The sequence below is a fragment of the Onychostruthus taczanowskii genome, unplaced genomic scaffold (assembly GCF_017590055.1).
Source record: "Onychostruthus taczanowskii isolate IOZ18803 unplaced genomic scaffold, ASM1759005v1 scaffold184, whole genome shotgun sequence".
NCBI classification, from domain to species: domain Eukaryota; kingdom Metazoa; phylum Chordata; class Aves; order Passeriformes; family Passeridae; genus Onychostruthus; species Onychostruthus taczanowskii.
In genome coordinates this window covers 326,094-344,125 of record NW_024499062.1, presented here as the reverse complement: position 1 = coordinate 344,125, position 18,032 = coordinate 326,094, and the positions used below count along the sequence as shown (strand labels likewise).

The following is an 18,032-nucleotide window of genomic DNA, read 5'->3' as shown; positions in this document are numbered from 1 at the left end:
AAATACTCAGGGGCTGTGCAGCTCTGCAGGGAGTGTTTTCCCAGCTCCTCTCAGCTATTCCAAGATTCCTCAAGGAATAATAATTCCATGTAACAAGGCTGGATATCCACCAGCCTGCTTCACCCAGAGCCACAGCAGGAATTTTTCTGTCCATGGCAGAGAAAACTCCACTGGCTACAGACCCCAAAAAAATCCCAATTCCCTCTGGACACAGATGGAATCCAATCCAATCCAAAGTGCATCCAACATCCTTGGGAATCTCACAGCTCCCATCTTTCCATCCTCTGCTCACTGATGCACACCCCAGCCCTGTCTGTACCTGCTGATGTCCAGCTGAGCCTGAATCCCACCCCATCCATACCTGCTGATGTCCAGGTGAGCCTGAATCCCACCCCATCCATACCTGCTGATGTCCAGGTGAGACTGAATCCCACCCCATCCATACCTGCTGATGTCCAGGTGAGCCTGTATCCCGTGGCTCCCCGGACAGGGCTCCACCGGGCCTGGAGCGTGTCCGTGGTCTCGTTCTGCAGCAAGAGGTTCTCCACAGGCAGGAGCTTCACTGGAAGGAGGAAGGAAAGAAAATGTCAGAGCATCCATTGGGAGTGGAGGACTTTGCTGGCTGTCCATGAATGTTCCTCCAGCTCAGCTGGGTGAAGGGAACACCTGAAAGGAGGTGGTTGGGTGGGACTGGGCTCTGCTCCCACGGAATGAGGGACAGGACAAGAGGGAATGGCCTCAAGCTGTGCCAGGGGAGGTTTAGGTTGGATTTTGGGAAAAACTTATTGATGGAAAGGGGTGGTCAGGCACTGGAAGAGCTGCCCAGGGCAGTGGTGGAGTCTTATCCCTGGAGGGATTTCAAAGCCACATGGATGTGGCATGTGGGGACATGGCAGTGCTGGGAACGGTTGGATACAGGGATCTTAGAGGGTTTTTCCAGCCTTAATGATTCCAAGAGTGGGATTTCCAGGAGCTCCTGCCCAGGGGCTGAAGGCACCTCATAAACCAGAGGGAGAACAGCCCAACCTGTGACTATCCAGGACCAAACATCTCCGAGCACCAACCTTGTGAAAGGTGGGTGCAAAACAGGAGGGAAAACGAACCTCCCACATTCCCCCAAACTGCAGGATGGCACTGAGGATGTCCATGGGGGAAGAGTTAGGATGGAATTGGGAAGATCCTGGTGCATGAGGGCACCACCTCTGAAGAGGGGACACAACAGCTGGGGACAAAGGGACCAACCACGGGGTCCCAGCTCTTACGTGTCCTCCCCAGAGCAGCCACGGGCTGGCTCGGCCCCTCAGGATACACGGCGTAGATGCTGATGCTGTATTCCCTGTCCTCCTGCAAGTTTTCCAGCAGGTGGGAAGAGACATCGCCCCGCAGGATCTGCTCAAGGGTCACCCCGGGCTTGTTGGCTGCAAGATCAAGGAGAAAAGGGATGGTGAAGCCTTCCCATGAGGCCAAATCCCACAGGGAGGTCTTCACACCATGGAGGTGGCTCAGGGGCGTGGTTGGAGTGTCCCAATCCATGTGGGGTTGGCTTGGAATTCTGGCTGTGCTGTCCCAACCCTCAGATCCCACAGAGGGGAGTGGGAGGCATCCCAAGGTCATCTCAAATCCCCACCAGAGCGGGCACTTGAGAGGGAGAAACATCTGGATGTGCCAGGGCAAACAAGGAATTCACAGCGCCATCCTCAGCTTCTTCTTCCAAGGAAAATCCTTCCAAGGACTCTCCTCTATCCTGGAAGAACCACAATATTTGGAAAAGTCTATCCTGGACTCTTTCCAGAGTCATGCCAGGAGTTCACAGCGCCTTCTTTGTCCTTGGATCACTGCTCCTTTTAAAGCAAACGTCAAGAAAAAATAAGAAAAATAAATTAAAATTTGATTTAAATGAATAAAATTAATAAAAAATTAATAAAACTCACCCCTGGGGATGTAGATCTTGTAGCCCTCCAGTTTGCCCAGGGGAGGTGTCCAAGCCACCTTCAGGCTGAAAAGTCCTTCTTCTATCACACGGAAATTGGTGACTGGAGGCACAGGAGCTTTGGGGACACAAAAATGGGGCAGAAATGGAGGTGGAAGTGCTGGAATAATGGAAAAGATCCTTGGAAAATCTTTTGTCTTCAGGGACAGAGAGACACAAAGAGGAGAAGCACCAACTCTGATTCCTTAAAACCAACAATCCCCCTCCTACCAACGCTTTTTCCACCTGAAAATAGGGATGAAACATCCCAAGGCAGAAAGTTTGGGAGTTTTCTCTGGGAATGGTGTTGGGATCTGAAATATCTTCTCACAAGCAGAGAAAATCTGTCCTGGGCAGGGGAAACTCCGCAGTTCTTGCAGACTGAGCAGGAATCAAAGCCATGAATCAAAGCCTGCTTTGCTCCCACGGCCACAATTCCAAGGGAGAGGAGCCCGTTTGGATCCAGCCAGCCATGGCAGACGGATTTATGGCTCCTGCCTCTGGCTTCGTGTTGGGGATAATAAGAGGAGAGATCAAATGGCTTTATTTCCACCCATAAAGACATTCCATCTTCTTCCTGGCAAGTACAGATGAGTCAAACCTCATTGAGGAGCTTTATTTATTCATCCTGTCAGAGATCTCCCCTCAAGAAGATAAACAATTCCAGACATCGCAGGGGGTGCGGGGCAGAACAAAAGGCAGGGAAGAAAGGAATAATTCTTTACAAAACCCCTCGGGCAAAGCAGGATTGGAGCTTCATCCAGGGAGCAGAGGGGGATTAGTGAACCCCTTAAACTCTGAAACTCCCTAAAAGCAGAGGTGATGGAAGTCCAGTCCCACTTTCATATGTTCTCCTGACATATCTCCATGTCCCTTCTTGGGAATGGAGATTCCTGCTTTGGGTGGGGACACCCCTCAAAGTCAACCCATGAGGGTCAGCAGAAGAGATTTGCCCCTGGACACTGGTCTGGGTGAGTGACATCAATCTCTACTTCAATAATTGGGTTTTGTTTTTTTTTGGTTTTTTTTTTTTTTTTTTTTTTTTTGCTAATTTTATTACAATTACTTTAATATAATTACTTCAATATAATTAATATACTATAATTACTTTGATTAAGTGCATGATTCTGTCCTATCCTGGTAGTTTTAGCTTCTCTACTGTGCAGTAAATAATTCTGATTAAGGTATTTTAATCTAATCATTTATCATAAGAAACCATTAATTTTAATATAAATTTTATATAATTTAAATAAACCTGGTTTGCCATCTTTAATCCTTGGACAAAGGTTCAACCACACTTCTATAATTCCTCACATTTAATCCATTGACAATCCGGGGCTGGGATTGGATCCAGCCCCATCCAGGCTCCTCTTGGAGGAGTTTGGAAAGCCAAGGAGCTTCCTGCATCTCAGGACTCAATGGAAGCTTCTCTAATAAACTTTGAAGCTCCAAACCCATGCCACCATCCATCCATTCATCCCACCATCCATCCATCCATCCCACCATCCATCCATCCATCCATCCATCCATCCATCCATCCATCCATCCATCCATCATCCCTCCCATTCCACCATCCATCCTGCTATCCACCCCACCATCCCACCTCCCTCCCTCATCCATGCATCCACCCATCCATCCATCCATGCAACCATCCATCCATTATCCCTCCACCCATCCCTCCACCTATCCATCATCCATCCATCTCTCCACCCATCCCTCCCACCATGCCACCATCCATCCATCCATCCATCCATCCATCCATCCATCCATCCATCCATCCACGCATCCCACCATCCACCTCCCTCCCTCCCTCCCTCCCTCCCTCCCCTCCAGCTTTGGGGTGGGTGTTTCCCAGGGGACACTCACTTGTTTTCCCTTTGGTGGCTGCTGGCTCCCCGAGGGCCCCTCCATAGCTGGCCCTCACCGTGAGCACGTATTTGGTGCTGGGCTTCAGATCTGTCACCAGCACCGTGGTTGTGTCCCCATCCACCTCCACCTGTCACACAGGGGGACAAGGGACACCGTTACACCACAGCAGAACAGCAGGTCACCTCCCACACCTGCTCAAGGCGACTTCCATGAGCAGGAGCCTCTTATGGCCCTCACCCAGACGTTGTGATCCTCAAATTGTGGAATAGCCCACGGAATAGCCCAGGAAATAAAACATGGAGAGTGCATTAAGGGTAAAGGTGATCTCAAATTCCTTTGAAGAAAATTAAGGAAAAAACAACCAAGAAAGTTCCTTTTAAGCTCAGAGAAGGAATTTTTGATGTAACCTGAGGGCAAGAGATGGAAACAGAACTTCAGGATCTCATAATAACAGGGAAAACACAGAAGCTGCCAAGGATGATCATTCCAGTTAAATACAATTTTAATAATTAATACAATTAATAATCTCCTCCTTAATAATTTAAGATTTCATAGCTTTGTTCTATTATTAGGAATCAAAGCTTTTAGGGCAAGTATCTTCTACCCTTCAGTCTAACTCCCAAACTTTGTGCGGTGTGGGATGAACTGAAGCACACGGCAGCATCCCTCACACAAGGACATGGAAAATCCCAAAATCCACTGAGATCTTACCAGAATGAACAACTCTGGCAGCAGGAGGGGCAGGAGATGATGCCAGGGAGGCTGGATGGGATTGAGTGGTGGAATCATAAAGATAAGGAGAGAAAGGATTGGATACTGGGAGGGTTAGGTGCCACCTCCTAACCAAGCATCCAACATTGGGAACTGAAACCCAACACTGGGAATTGTAACTGGTGGATCCCATGGTGGAGCTACACCCATGGTGGATCTACAGCTTCATGTCAAGCCTCAGGAATTCCTGCCAATCCCACTGTGTCTGGGATGGTTGAGGGATGTAGTGCCACCTCCTAACCAGGCTGTGCCCTCAACACAGGATGAACCCCCAACATTGGGAACTGAAACTGGTGGATCTACACCCATAATGGATCTACAGTTTCACTTCAACCCTCAGGAATTCCTGCCAATCCCGCTGTGCCCAGGATGGCTGATGGGTGAGGGATGTGGCTGAAGGATCCAGGATGGCTGAAGGACATGGTGCCATCTCCTAACCAGGCTGTGCCCTCAACATAGGATGAACCCCCAGCTTTGTGAACTGAAACCCAACATTGGGAACTGAAACCCAACGTTAGGAACTGAAAACCAACTGGTGCCTGGAAAATGGGAACATGACCCTACCTGCCGCTGGTGCTCCGGCTCCGGCTGCCCCGGTGGCAGCGAGGGGAGGACATGGACATGGTACCCTGTCACCCTGCCCGTGGCTGCCACCCACGAGAGCCTCAGGGAGCTGTGGCTGTGCTCACTCACACGCAGCTCCCGAGGGCCCAGGATCTGCTCAGCTGCAAAAACACAAAGGAAAGAGTTTGGATTGGATTCCACCACATGTGACGTTCATGGACGGAGTCAACACATTCCACACAGAGAAAGCTGTGGGTGTCACTCAGGTTGGGAGCACAGGGACACCTGGGATCTGTTTCCAGACAGGAGATGATCCATCAGGAATTTTTTTTTTTGGCCAGTTTTTTGACAGCACAAAGCAGGAAACCAAAATTGGTTCTGGTTACACTTCCCCAGTGAAACCTGGTTAATGCATGGGGAGCAGCTCCTCCTTGCCCTTCTCCTTCCTGACACTGGATAAATCTGCCAGGAAGCTTGGACTCTCCATGGAATGTCACAGGAAGCCTGGATTTTCCACGGAATATCACAGGAAGCCCTGAAGTGCTGCAGAACCACAGGAGAAGCCAAAAAAAAGAGAGACCCTTTAAAGTCTCAGGTGAAGTTCTCCCCATTTCTACCCCAAGCTTTTAACTCAGCTTCTCCTGAGCTCATGAACCAAGAAGGGGCAGGAATTCAGTGCCATCACCTCTGAATTCACTGCAGTGTCTGGATCTCTTTGGAAACCTCTTTGGAAACCTCTTTTCATCTTCAGCAGGGAATGAAGTTCTTCCCCAGACTCTGAGCTCTGCTGCCAGAATTCCCTGTGACAATCCCCCAACGAAATACCCCAAGGAGCTGAAATGCTGCTCCATCCCATTGCTGCTCCTTTTGTTTGATCCAGCATCAAAATTCCCAGGATCTGGTATCCCTAAACAAACCATGGAGAGGCAGCCACAAGAAAAACAGCCAGGACCACTGTCCCCAAAGCAGGAGCTGCTCCGCGAGCTGGTTGCTCCTCTAGGATCACCCAACCTCTCCAGCTCCCTCAGAGGGATGTGGGAAGTCCATCCCCATGGAAGCACATCCAGAAACTGGTTTGAGCAGAAGGAAAGCAGGATCAAGGGAGAGCCTGGACACACCTTGCTCCCTCTGCTTGACAGGACGTGGTGGCTCCGAGGCGGTGAAGCAGAGCCTCCGAGAGAGTTTGGGAGCCACATTTGGGAGCAGCTGGAAATCTTCCACGTAAAGCACGTGCTCCGCAGTGGGATCTGAAGCAATCCTGCCCAACTCGTTCTTGTCAGCATCCTTAATCCCTAGGGGAGGGAAAGAGCAGGAAAAGAGGACATCAGACACCATCCATGGGGCAGGCAGGCTTTGGAAAGGGGGAGCAACGTGCTGGGCTTTGAGTTTGACACCAGTTTTGGGTTGTGCTCCCTAGGAAAAGGAGGGAACGAGGAATGGAGTCTCAAGCTGGATGGGAGAAGCAGAGGAAGCCTCTTCCACCAGGGAACAGAGGTCAGGATTTCTCCAGAGGTGTCACAGAGATTGTGTCAGTGCTGCTAATGGGCTGAGAGGTGGGGAAAAAAGGAACAGGGCAGGATCCAGCCTTGTCCTTCCCATTGGGTATAGACACATTCCTGTGCCGAGCAGACAACGGGATTTTGGGAGGGTTTTTGGAAATTCCTGGGTGTTCCTATGGTTGAACCAAAAAAAGGGAGGAAAACCCACCCAACAAACCCATCCTTCCCCAATTCTCACCTCACATTGGTTCAAATCAACCTGGCTGCTCTTTGTATTGAAACCCCACCACCATTCCTGTCATTCCCTGAGATATTTGGGGAAAGGGAAGGATTTGACTGGTGGAATTTCAATCTTGGGGATGGGGGGAGCAGTGGGACTTTTTGTTGCTCATGGAATTATTCTGAGGGACATTTTTGAGTCAGTCTCTAAGTCCCATTAAGAAAAAACTTCAGAAGCAAAAGCACTTTCAATTGTTTTTTTTTCTAAATGTCACATCAAAACATTTAATGGAACCATTTATTGAACCCCTTTTGAATTCCCAAGTGGCTCTGACAGATACAAACCCACAGATTCTCACTGAATAAATCAGTTTTTGAGAACAACAACAAAAATATCCAAGAACACAACAATTTTCCTGGATTTGTAGTGGTTTCCAAAGGCCGAGCCTGGGGATGGGAGCAGTTTTTAGGAAGAGGGTGCTGTGAATCAGGAGTATTCCCCATGGAGAAGAAGGAGGGTTGGTCACACAGAGGTTTTGGTGGCCACACATACCCACAGCAAACACTGTCACCCCCCCATCCTGCAGGATCCGGGCTCCCTCTTCCACGGAATCGCTGGATTTCCCATCTGTGATCAGAACCACCACCTGCAGGAGTTGGGATAAGAGCCAGGGAAGAAGCAGGGCCAACATCAGGAGGTCAGGGTGAGAGCTGTGGGGTTTTGCATCCCTGAAATCCCTCTCTTGGAATTAAACCCTTCAAAAACCCAGCAGCTCTGAGGAAACTCCCATGGAATAATTGCCGTGAGCCAGGAAGGAGCAGAGCTGCTCCCCTGAGGATCTTCTTGCAAGGCCCTCCTGCCCTTGGGGCTCATCCCTGCTTGGGGCAGGAACTCCAGGAGGAAATTCCTGCCAGCACAGGGAGAGGATTCATCCCTACAAGTCCTCATGAGCAGCTCCCAAGGGAGGACTAGGTTTGGGTTGGATACTAGGAAAGAATTCTTCCAACACAACTTGCAAGATCATGGAGTGAAAGGACAAAGTGGGAATGGCTTCCCACTGCCAGAGGGCGGGGTTAGATGGGATATTGGGAATGAATTCCTGGCTGGGAGGGTGGGGAGGCCCTGGAATGGAATTCCCAGAGCAGCTGTGGCTGTCCCTGGATCCCTGGAAGTGCCCAAGGACAGGTTGGATGGGGTTTGCAGCAGCCTGGGATGGTGGAGGGTGTCCCTGCTCATGGCAGAAGGGTGGCACTGGGTGGGCTTTGAGTTCCCTTCCGACCCAAACCATTCCAGGATTCTGGGATGACCCAGCTGCTCCCTGGGCAACACCTCAGGAGATCACCCACCTTTGCTGCCTCCTCTCTCAGGGTGTCCTGAGCCAAGGCCTGAGCTGCAAAAGCCAGGGCTGAGCCTGTTTGGAGGCTGCTGCCTTGGAAGGAGAGCTCCTGAACTGCATCCAGCCTTTCTTTGATGGTCCCATAATCCGTGAGCTCAACACTCATCCTGGGAATGAGAGATGGGGAAATAAAGAGAAAGGGATGTACTGAAAATGGCCATAACCAGCAGTAATGCTGACATTTCTTCCCAGTTGCCCAGAGAAGCTGTGGCTGTCCCTGGATCCCTGGAAGTGTCCTAGGCCAGGCTGGACATTGGGACTTGGAGCACCCTGGGATAGGGAACCTATCCCTGCCCATGGAAACTGGAATTAAATGGTCTTTAAGGTTCCTTCCCACCCAAACCACTCCATGGATTCAACTCATGCCAAGGAGTTCTCCTCACAGTGGTCAGGGGAGTGCAGGGAATGAGCCCCAGACTGTGGTACCACAACCCAGGACCTAAAACTTGGAATTTGAGTGTTAAACCCATCCTCCCTGCCCTGAAAGAATTCCCTGTGGCCAAGCCCCCCTGGATGACTCTGCTCAGAGGCTCCCCAGGGCTGCAGAAGCTCTTCATCCATGATCTGGATTCCAGGAATGCAGGAGTGGCTGCAGGAGGAGGGTCAGACCCACCTTGGTGTCTCCCCATAGAGGGCCAGGCCCAGCTGGATTCCTCCTCTTCCCATCTCAAAGGATCTGGCCACGTTCCCGATGAAATCCCGGAGCAGCCAGGAGCTCTCCTCCCCGGCACCCTCCGACTGCCCCACGAGGAACAGAACCTTGGCCACCTCTGCTGTCCTGCAGGCTGGGGGACAAGAGGGACAGGGAGGCTCATCCCTCATTCCCACGGAGTGAGGGAAACCCCCCAGAGCCACCTGAATTCCCAGGACACCGAAGGGAAGGGGATGGAGAGACCGTGTTTAGGTGCTTCCCAGAGTGTTGTGTTCTCCTTAATTTCCTCCTAATTCCATCCAATTCTAATTGGGATGTTCTGACCCAGGAGAAGCTGCTCATCCGGAGATGCCCCATCCTGGGAAGTGTCCAAGGCCAGGATGACCTGAGACAGCGGAAGGTTCATGTCCATGGCAGAGCTTCCTCCATCCATCCTGATTTTTGAGTCTTCCTCACCCCACCCTCGTTTGCATCCAGGGATAATGAGGAGGAAAACAACAAATAGGGGATTCCAAAGGGTGGGACGGTGCCCTTTTATCTATAATGAGACAATTCCAGCTCATTATGGGGGCTTTCCTGTTTTTTTGGGAGGCAAAAATTTCCCAAAACCTCGTAATTCCTGCTTGGATCAGGCACCTGGAGCTGTCATGGGAAATGTGGGATGGTAAAGACATTTGGATTGGTACCTTCTGGAGAAAATCCCACTCTGGACAGCTCTATTAATCACAGGGCGATAGGATGGGATTTGGAATTTTCCATGCACCTCCAGAACGATCCCGTTCCATCCATCACGGCTTTGCCAGAGACATCTCCAAAGGTTGATTTATTGCCCCGCTCCCAGCCCGGAATTAAACAGCATTAGAGTCGAGTTCCTTGGTTAATTGATGGACAGCAGCTTAATCAAGTTAATTTCCGAGCTGATGCTGAAGATTCCATTAACTCCAGGTTGAGTTTAATGGAATAAGATGAATCTGCACCTCCAAACCTGGGGGTTGTTGGAAAAAGGAGGATCCCACCCAGCCTGGGACAATCCTGGGAGCTCTGGATTCGCTCTGGAGGATGCCCCCAAGGATCTCCCCACCCAAGACCAAAAAAGTACACCCTGGGTCATCCATGAGGCTGTTCCCTGGAATTCTTTTTCCTCCTGCTTTTTGGATCCAGCCCCTCATCCCCAAAAGCTCTTTCTGGGCTTGCATGGAGCTGGGGAGGTGAATCCTTTTGCCATCTCGACTCCCTAAAAACCAGGAGAAGGATTCAAGGCTTCCTTGAGGTTTTTCCTCTCCCATTTCCTGTGTGGTGGCTGGAAGCATGTCTTGGAATTCAGAGGGGATTTGTTTTCCCTTTCTCCCCACTTTCCTCTGGAACAGGAGCTGGAGCAGAGGCATGACACTGAGCAGAGTTCTGATTTCTCCATGAATCCCAGAGCAGGAATTCAAGCCCTGAATTCCTTTGGAGGTGCTCTGTTATCCACCTGATCCCAACCTAAGAGGATCCTGAGCAGGAATTAAAAGCACCACAGCTCCACCCTGACAGATCCATGCGTGGATCCAGGAAAATCTGCTTGGAAAAGGGATTTTCCTCCCCGAAATGTCGCAGGTGCTGCACCCGTGGTGACCCAGGTGTCACTTGTCACTTGTCACTCACCTTCATGAGCAGCCCCAGCTTGGAATGGCCCCGTGGCCACCGCCAGGACAAGGATCTGGGCACACAACATTTCCCTTGGGAAGCAGCTCCTGGGAATTCCTGGAAGCCAGCACAGAGCCTGGAGAGTCCCTCACCTGCAGAGGGAAAGAGGTTGGAGCTGCGGCCACCTGAGGGTGAAGCTCCCACCCACCCTCAGTGCCAGGAAAAGCTTTTGTCCAGCTAAAAAGACTCCTCTTGTCATGGAAAATTTGGATTGAAATCCATAAATTCTTGAATTCCTTCATTTCTTTGTAATGCCGAGAGCTCAGCTTTGCCCCCCGCTTTCCCAACACCCACCTGAGGCAACGAGGCCCACATGGGAATATTGGTGGTGGGATAAAAGCAGGAGAAACTTCCCACTCCGATTAATCCAGGAGAAAAGGCCAGGAAAATCAGGAATCACCAACATCCAACCCTGATCTCCAGGCTCCTAAATCCAGGATGAACTTCCTTGAGGATCCAGCCCAAGGAGGAGTCTGGAATTTTGGTTATTGCTGGTGGTTTAATGACTCCCCAGAATTGCTGCAGAATTCCCCCTCTGGAAAAAAGGGAATTCTCCCTGTGGAGCAGGAGTGGTGCTGCCAAAGGGAATTTTATTCTTTTTTAATGGGCAATCTAAAGTTCTTCTCCTGCTCTGAGCCTCACCTGTTCCCAGGAAAGCATAGACAACTTCCAAGGTGCAAATTATGGATTCAGGGGGAAAAAAAAACTCAATAGCTTCATCCAGCTTTATTCTTTTCCAGGGATTCAATTCCAATTAATGAGAATATGGAGTCCCTTTAAGATTCCTGTGACAAGGAAAGTTCCAGGAGTTTGGGATGGAGGATTTCAGCTTGGAAGTATCCAGGGGAAAAGCAGGAAAACACCAGGTGAGTCCTGGGAATGACATCCAGACCCTCCTCTCTTTTTTCCTGCTCCATGGTGACTCCCCACAAATCAGATTTTCACATTAAAAACACCTTTTTGAGCTAAATTTAGAGGCTTTTCCAAGCAGAAAATTCCAGCTGGGTGCTTCCTGGGAAGATCATCTCCAGGCAGAGCCTTCCTCCCTCTCCAAGAAGCACAATTTGAAGGAAAAAACGGTTGGATTTGCCCATGCAGCTGCCGCAAACAGCACGGGAGGGGTTTGGTGCCCTGAGCTCCAATTCCTGCAAGAAATCCCAGGAAAGGAGTGAAGGTTTGGGGTGGGTGACTCCAAAGAGGAATTTTGTTGGGAATCAGTGCTCATCAGACAGATTCATGGAACAAAGAACGGGATATCTGCCGTTTTGTCACCCCGCTGCCACGTGGGGCATCCAGGGGGTGACGTTTGTTCAACTGTTTTCCCTTAAAAAAGGTGGAATGGGATTAGACATTCTGAAAAAGGGAATGTCTCCAGGGAAGCAGGATCCATGGCCAAGGAGAGGTGGGGATTTGTGGGAAAATCGTTGGAGTTGAAGGAGGTAGGGGTTAAAAAAAGGAGAAAAGAGGGTTGGAAAGTGACGGATGAAGAGACAAAACACCAGGTGAGTCCTGGGAATGACATCCAGACCCTCCTCTCTTTTTTCCTGCTCCATGGTGACTCCCCACAAATCAGATTTTCACATTAAAAACACCTTTTTGAGCTAAATTTAGAGGCTTTTCCAAGCAGAAAATTCCAGCTGGGTGCTTCCTGGGAAGATCATCTCCAGGCAGAGCCTTCCTCCCTCTCCAAGAAGCACAATTTGAAGGAAAAAACGGTTGGATTTGCCCATGCAGCTGCCGCAAACAGCACGGGAGGGGTTTGGTGCCCTGAGCTCCAATTCCTGCAAGAAATCCCAGGAAAGGAGTGAAGGTTTGGGGTGGGTGACTCCAAAGAGGAATTTTGTTGGGAATCAGTGCTCATCAGACAGATTCATGGAACAAAGAACGGGATATCTGCCGTTTTGTCACCCCGCTGCCACGTGGGGCATCCAGGGGGTGACGTTTGTTCAACTGTTTTCCCTTAAAAAAGGTGGAATGGGATTAGACATTCTGAAAAAGGGAATGTCTCCAGGGAAGCAGGATCCCTGGCCAAGGAGAGGTGGGGATTTGTGGGAAAATCGTTGGATTTGAAGGAGGTGGGGGTTAAAAAAAAGGGGAAAAACGGGTTGGAAAGTGACGGATGAAGAGATTGAGTGCCTGGCTGGCAGCCAGGACTGCGCTGCTCCAGTTTCTCCAGCTGGAACTTTTCCAGGTTATTCACATTTCCAAGTGCTCCTGAGGGGAACAGGAGCTGGGACAAAGAAAACAAAGATCCCAAAGGTTCTGCATCCGCTGGGAGCCTCCTGGGTTTGGGGCAGGGGAAATTCTCCCAGCAGGAATCTGCTGCCGTTTCCCTGCCTCCAGATTCGTTTTTGCTGGAATACGGACGTGGAAGGAGGCAGCAAGAAGAGTTTGGGAATGGAACTCCCACATTCCCATCTCCTGGGAGTACCCCATGGCCAGGTAGGAATTGGATGGGCTTTAAAGCCCCTTCCAACACAAACCCCTCCATGATTCCCTGGTTTATGGGCAGGGAATGGGAGAGGTGGATCCAGAGGCACCCCCTGCCCAGTCAGGAAGAGATCCAGCAGTTGGAGCCAAAGATCTGAACCCAAATCCCTGACTTTTCCCATTAATTTAATTATTAATTCCACTGGAAGGTGAGGCCTGTGGTGAGAACATCCCACAGCTTCGGCACCACCTGCAGATCCCTCACCCCAAATCCCAGAGTCACACTCCATCCATCCATCATCCATCCATCCATCCATCCATCATCCATCCGTCCATGTGTCCATCCCCTGCTCCCCTGGTTTTCCCATTCCCAGACAGGCTGTGCTTGGGAAAACTGAGTGATCCCCAAAAAGGACCAAATGACCCCCAAAACCCTATGGATCCTAAAAATCCAGTGATCCCAAAAATCCCCAAGAGACATCCAAAAACTCAGTGATCCCATAATTCCAGTGACACCCAGAAAGAATTAAATGACACTGAAAAAATCCAGTGATCCTAAAATTCCAGTGCTCCCCAAAATGACCAATGATACCCAAAAAGGATCAAATGACACCCAAAACCCCAGTGATCCCAAAAGTCCAGTGAACCCAAAATTCCAGTGACACTCAACAAGGACCAAAAACCCAGTGATCCCAAAAATCCAGTGACACCCAAAAAGGACCAAATACCACCCAAAAGAGCTAGGATGTGTCCCCATATCCCTGTGCCAACGCTCCAAACAGAACCTCCAGCCCTTCCTGAGGATCCTGGGAGTTGCAGGAAAATCGGGAAGCCCCAACATTCCCTGTCCCATTTCCTGTTCCTCCTCCCAGGTTCAGTGATCACAGGAAGAAATTCCTGCAAATTCCACCCAACCACAAAGAGCCTCAAAGACATTCCAGGAATCATCCAGGTTCAGTGATCACAGGAAGAAATTCCTGCAAATTCCACCCAAACCACAAAGAGCCTCAAAGACTTCTGAGACATTCCAGGAATCATCTCCTGGCAGTTGATAAAAACACTTCCCTGCAATTCCTGATTGCAGCAGAATTCCCGTTATTTTGGGCCCACGATGGAGAGCAGCCAAAAAAATACCAAATTGTGAATCAAAAAGAAATTTGTGGAACATCATTCCAGCATCCACAGGAGAAGCTGGGAATTGTGAGTGGATCTCAGTCACCACCACCACTGGTGCTCCTGGGGCAGGAAAAGCTGGATTGGGAAAGGAGCAAATCCACAGCTGGATGTGGATTCCAGACACTCAATCCCTACATTCATTGCCATGATCAAACCTGCAGCAGGAAAGGAGAATTCCACCCTGGAATTTGTGAGTTCCCCAGCCGGGAATGGCCCCAGACCAACCCTTCCTGCTTCTTCTCCCACATCCCACCAAAATATCCATTTTGTTGGAATTAGAACCACTCCCAGGGGATTTGCTCCTTTGTTGTCCCAGCTTTGATCCAGGACTTGCTTCCAGCCACGTTGCACAGAACAAGATCAGAAGGAAAATCCATCTCCCTATCCCACTGGTGGGAAGTTTTCTGGGATCAGATTCTGCCCACTCCATGCTCAGACCCCCTGGATGCATCAAAGGAGCAACAGGAATTGTCTTCTTCCCAAAAACACCTCAAAAAACCCCAAAACAAACCCATGGGAACTCTGGCAATGCCGACAGAGCTCAAGGAGCATTTGGGCAACACCCTCAGGAACATGGTGGGATCTTGGGATTGTCCTGGGCAGGACCAGGAGTGGCCCTTTGGTGACCCTTTCCAACCCTGGATATTCCACAATGCTCTGGAATCTCCTTCCCAAGCTCGCCCTGATGCCCCTGAGCCACATCCCACCAGGGGAGGTGAAATTCATCCCAAAATTCCAGTTCCAGGCACCTCGGGCCCTTCTGGGGCAGCACCAAGGGGTTCAAATTGTGCAGAGCAGGGGGAAGCTGGGGCTGCTGCTGCCTCCTCATCCTCTTCATCCTCCCCACCAGTGGCTGCTGCCTCCTCATCCTCCCCACTGGGAGCTGCCGACCTCTTCTTCCTCCTCCATCTCCCCATGCCGTGCTTCCTCATCCTCCTCATCCACAGCTGCTTCCTTCTCATCCTCCTCTTCCTCCCCATTGGGAGCTGTTGCTCCTCAACCTCTTCTTCCTCCTCCATCTCCCCATGTGGTGCTTCCTCATCCAGAGCTGCTTCCTTCTCATCCTCCTCTTCCTCCTCATCAGGGAGCTGCTGCCTCCTCACTCCCCTCATCTTCCCCTTTGGAAGCCACTGCTCCTCATCCTCCTCTTCCTCCCCCATCAGGAGATGCTGCCTCCTCCTTCTCCTCTTCCTCCCCCATAGGGAGGTGTTGCCTCCTCATCTTCTTCATCCTCCCCCCTGGAAGCTGCTGCTTCCTCATCCTCCTTATCCTTCTCATCTGGAGCTGCGAGCTGCTGCCTCCTCATCCTCTTCATCTTCCCCATCAGAAGCTTGCTTCTCATCCTCCTCTTCCTCAGGAGCTGCTGCCTCCTCTTCCTCACCATCAGAAGCTGCACCCTCCTCATCCTCCTCTTCCTCCCCCATCGGGAGGTGCTGCTTCCTCCTCTTCTCCCTCCTCAGTTTCCTCATCCGGAGCTGCTGCTCCTCACCCTCCTCTTCCTCCTCATCCTCCCCCTTGGGAGCTGCTGCTTCCTCCTCCTCCTCCTCCTCCTCCTCTTCCCCCGGCCCCTCTCCCTCCTTCCCCTCCGCAGTTCTTTAACTGCAACCTGAGACTGAAGAGTGACCGGAGGGAAAAAAAAAAACAACAAACCCAAGGGAGCCAAACCCTGCACGGACAAACAGACACGGACAGACGGACGGACGGACAGACCCTGCTGCTCACTCACCCGGCTCCGGCTTCTCCCCCCCGCCCAGGACCCGGAGCGTCCCGGGGTCTCTCCACTCGGCGGAGAAACTTCCAGGGGCTGGGGAAAAAAAAAGGAATTTTGAGGCAGGAGGAGGGGCTGCTCCAGGCGGGTTCCCCCTTGCAGCTCCCCGCAGCTGGGATGGATGGATGGATGGATGGATGGATGGATGGATGGATGGATGGATGGATGGAGAAGGAGAACGGGACACGCAGGGGATGCCACTCCGCTCGCTCTGGACAGGAATGTGGGGATGGAGAGGGGGGAGAAAGGGAGGGAAGGGGGGGGAAAAATTAAAATATTTTTACCTTGTGGGCATAAAATGATAATAAAATAACTGGGATGTTTGCAAGGGAAGGGGCCGGTGCAGGGAAAGGGGGAAAGTTTGTTCCCAGGGAGATAAAAACTCCAGGAATCAGCACCTGCAGAGGGTGGAAAACAGCAGGCTTGAGGTGAAAAACTGATTTATGGTTCAAATGTGGGAGTCTGATTGCTGGGGGCCTGGAGTGGGGACAGCACAAATGAAATCCTGATTTGTCTCATCTCCCAACAGCAGAGATTTCTAAGGAATTGTCTCCTGGATGGAGAACTGGAGGCAGAGAGAAACTGAGGCAGGGAGGGGAGTGGAGGTTCAAATGTTTGGGAAATGACCCCAAAAAGGACCCAAGCACCGCACGTGGCTCCTTGGGGTGGGGACAGTGCAGTGACCCCAAAGCTCTGGGTGAGGCAGGCAGGGAATGAGTGGGACACATTCCATGGAAATTCCTAGGGAGGGAGATCAGCTCCAAACAGAATCCCAGGAATTAACTGGAATTCTCACCCTCCTGGGAGCCCTGGCTCCAAACAGGATCAAGGGAATAAATCTGAGATCTCACCCCCAGCTCCAAACAGGATCAAGGGAATAAATCTGAGTTCTCAGCCCTTGGCTCCAAACAGGATCCCAGGAATAAATCTGAATTCTCCCTTTGGTTCCAAACAGGGTCAAGGGAATAAATCTGACTTCTCCCCTCAGCTCCAAACAGGATCAAGGGAATAAATCTGAGTTCTCCCCTCAGTTCCAAACAGGATCCCAGGAATAAATCTGAATTTTCCCCTCAGCTCCAGCCACCTCCTGCAGCCAAATCTGAAGCTGCATCCCAAGGCAGCTTCCAGCCACTGGGAAAACCCCAATCCAGCCACCCCTGGAACTTCCACCATACAAAGAGAGGAAATTTCAGCTTGGGTTAAAAAAAAAATTAAAAAAATTAGCAAGAATTAGAGACCCCATATCCCAAAAGCCCAGCAGTTTTCCTGCTTGGATCAGGGGATCTGCACGAGGATTTCCGTGCCCAGGGTGCTGGGAATTCTGGAGCTGATGAAGAGCAGATCTCACCCTGGTGGGTCCCATCCATCCCTACACATCCTCTGGCCAGGAGCTAAACGGGCCAAAAAGGTCAAGGACAGAGGAAAAGGGAAAACCAGGAGCCTCCAGGGTGAGCAGGAACACATGGGCTTGAGATGGAAAAAAATTCCAGGGAATCCCAGCCCCACCTGGCTCCAGGTGAGGCCAGAGGATCTGCACGGTTAATGAATGAGAGGCTCAAACAGCTGCTAAAAGAGATTTAAATCATCCATCAGCTCCCAGGTGTTCAAATATTCATGGGTTTAGAAGTTGGGAGAGGTGGAATTTTGCTCTTCCCTGCAGGGAAATCACTTGAGCTGATGGTCCCCCACTCCAGCAGAAAATCCCAGGAATTAACTGCTTCCTGCCCGTAAATATCCACAATTTTTCATCCCCTTCAGATAATTTTTGCCTCTAAGCTCCTCAGGATGACTCCAGTTTTAGGGATTGATGCTGATCCCAGGTTTCAGAGGAGCACTCCACAAACTCAGGCTTAACAACTGAGCCTAATTAAACCCTACAAACCTCCCAAAGCCCTGAATGCCTCGTTAGGGAGCTGAATGGGCTTAATTGCAATTGGATCTGCATTCAGCAAATGAATCCACTGCCGAACCCCGAGTGGGGCAATCAGGAGGTCTTTGTGCAGCTCCCACACAATTCCTGACAGGATTGGTG

At 50.7% G+C, this 18,032-nt stretch overlaps 1 protein-coding gene across 1 annotated transcript in view; it reads right to left on the bottom strand.

The window, feature by feature from the left end:
- LOC121334170 (collagen alpha-1(VII) chain-like) overlaps positions 1-10,654 on the bottom strand; it is an 80,595-nt gene extending 69,941 nt beyond the window's left edge. The window contains exons 1-10 of the mRNA XM_041401074.1: positions 10,585-10,654; positions 8,902-9,073; positions 8,239-8,395; positions 7,445-7,538; positions 6,292-6,465; positions 5,174-5,334; positions 3,836-3,965; positions 1,932-2,048; positions 1,263-1,418; positions 446-562 (exon numbers count right to left, since the gene is read on the bottom strand). Coding sequence (XP_041257008.1) covers positions 446-562; positions 1,263-1,418; positions 1,932-2,048; positions 3,836-3,965; positions 5,174-5,334; positions 6,292-6,465; positions 7,445-7,538; positions 8,239-8,395; positions 8,902-9,073; positions 10,585-10,654 — 1,348 coding nt within the window. The remainder of the gene's footprint in view (positions 1-445; positions 563-1,262; positions 1,419-1,931; positions 2,049-3,835; positions 3,966-5,173; positions 5,335-6,291; positions 6,466-7,444; positions 7,539-8,238; positions 8,396-8,901; positions 9,074-10,584) is intronic.
- Between the last annotated feature and the right edge of the window lie 7,378 nt (positions 10,655-18,032).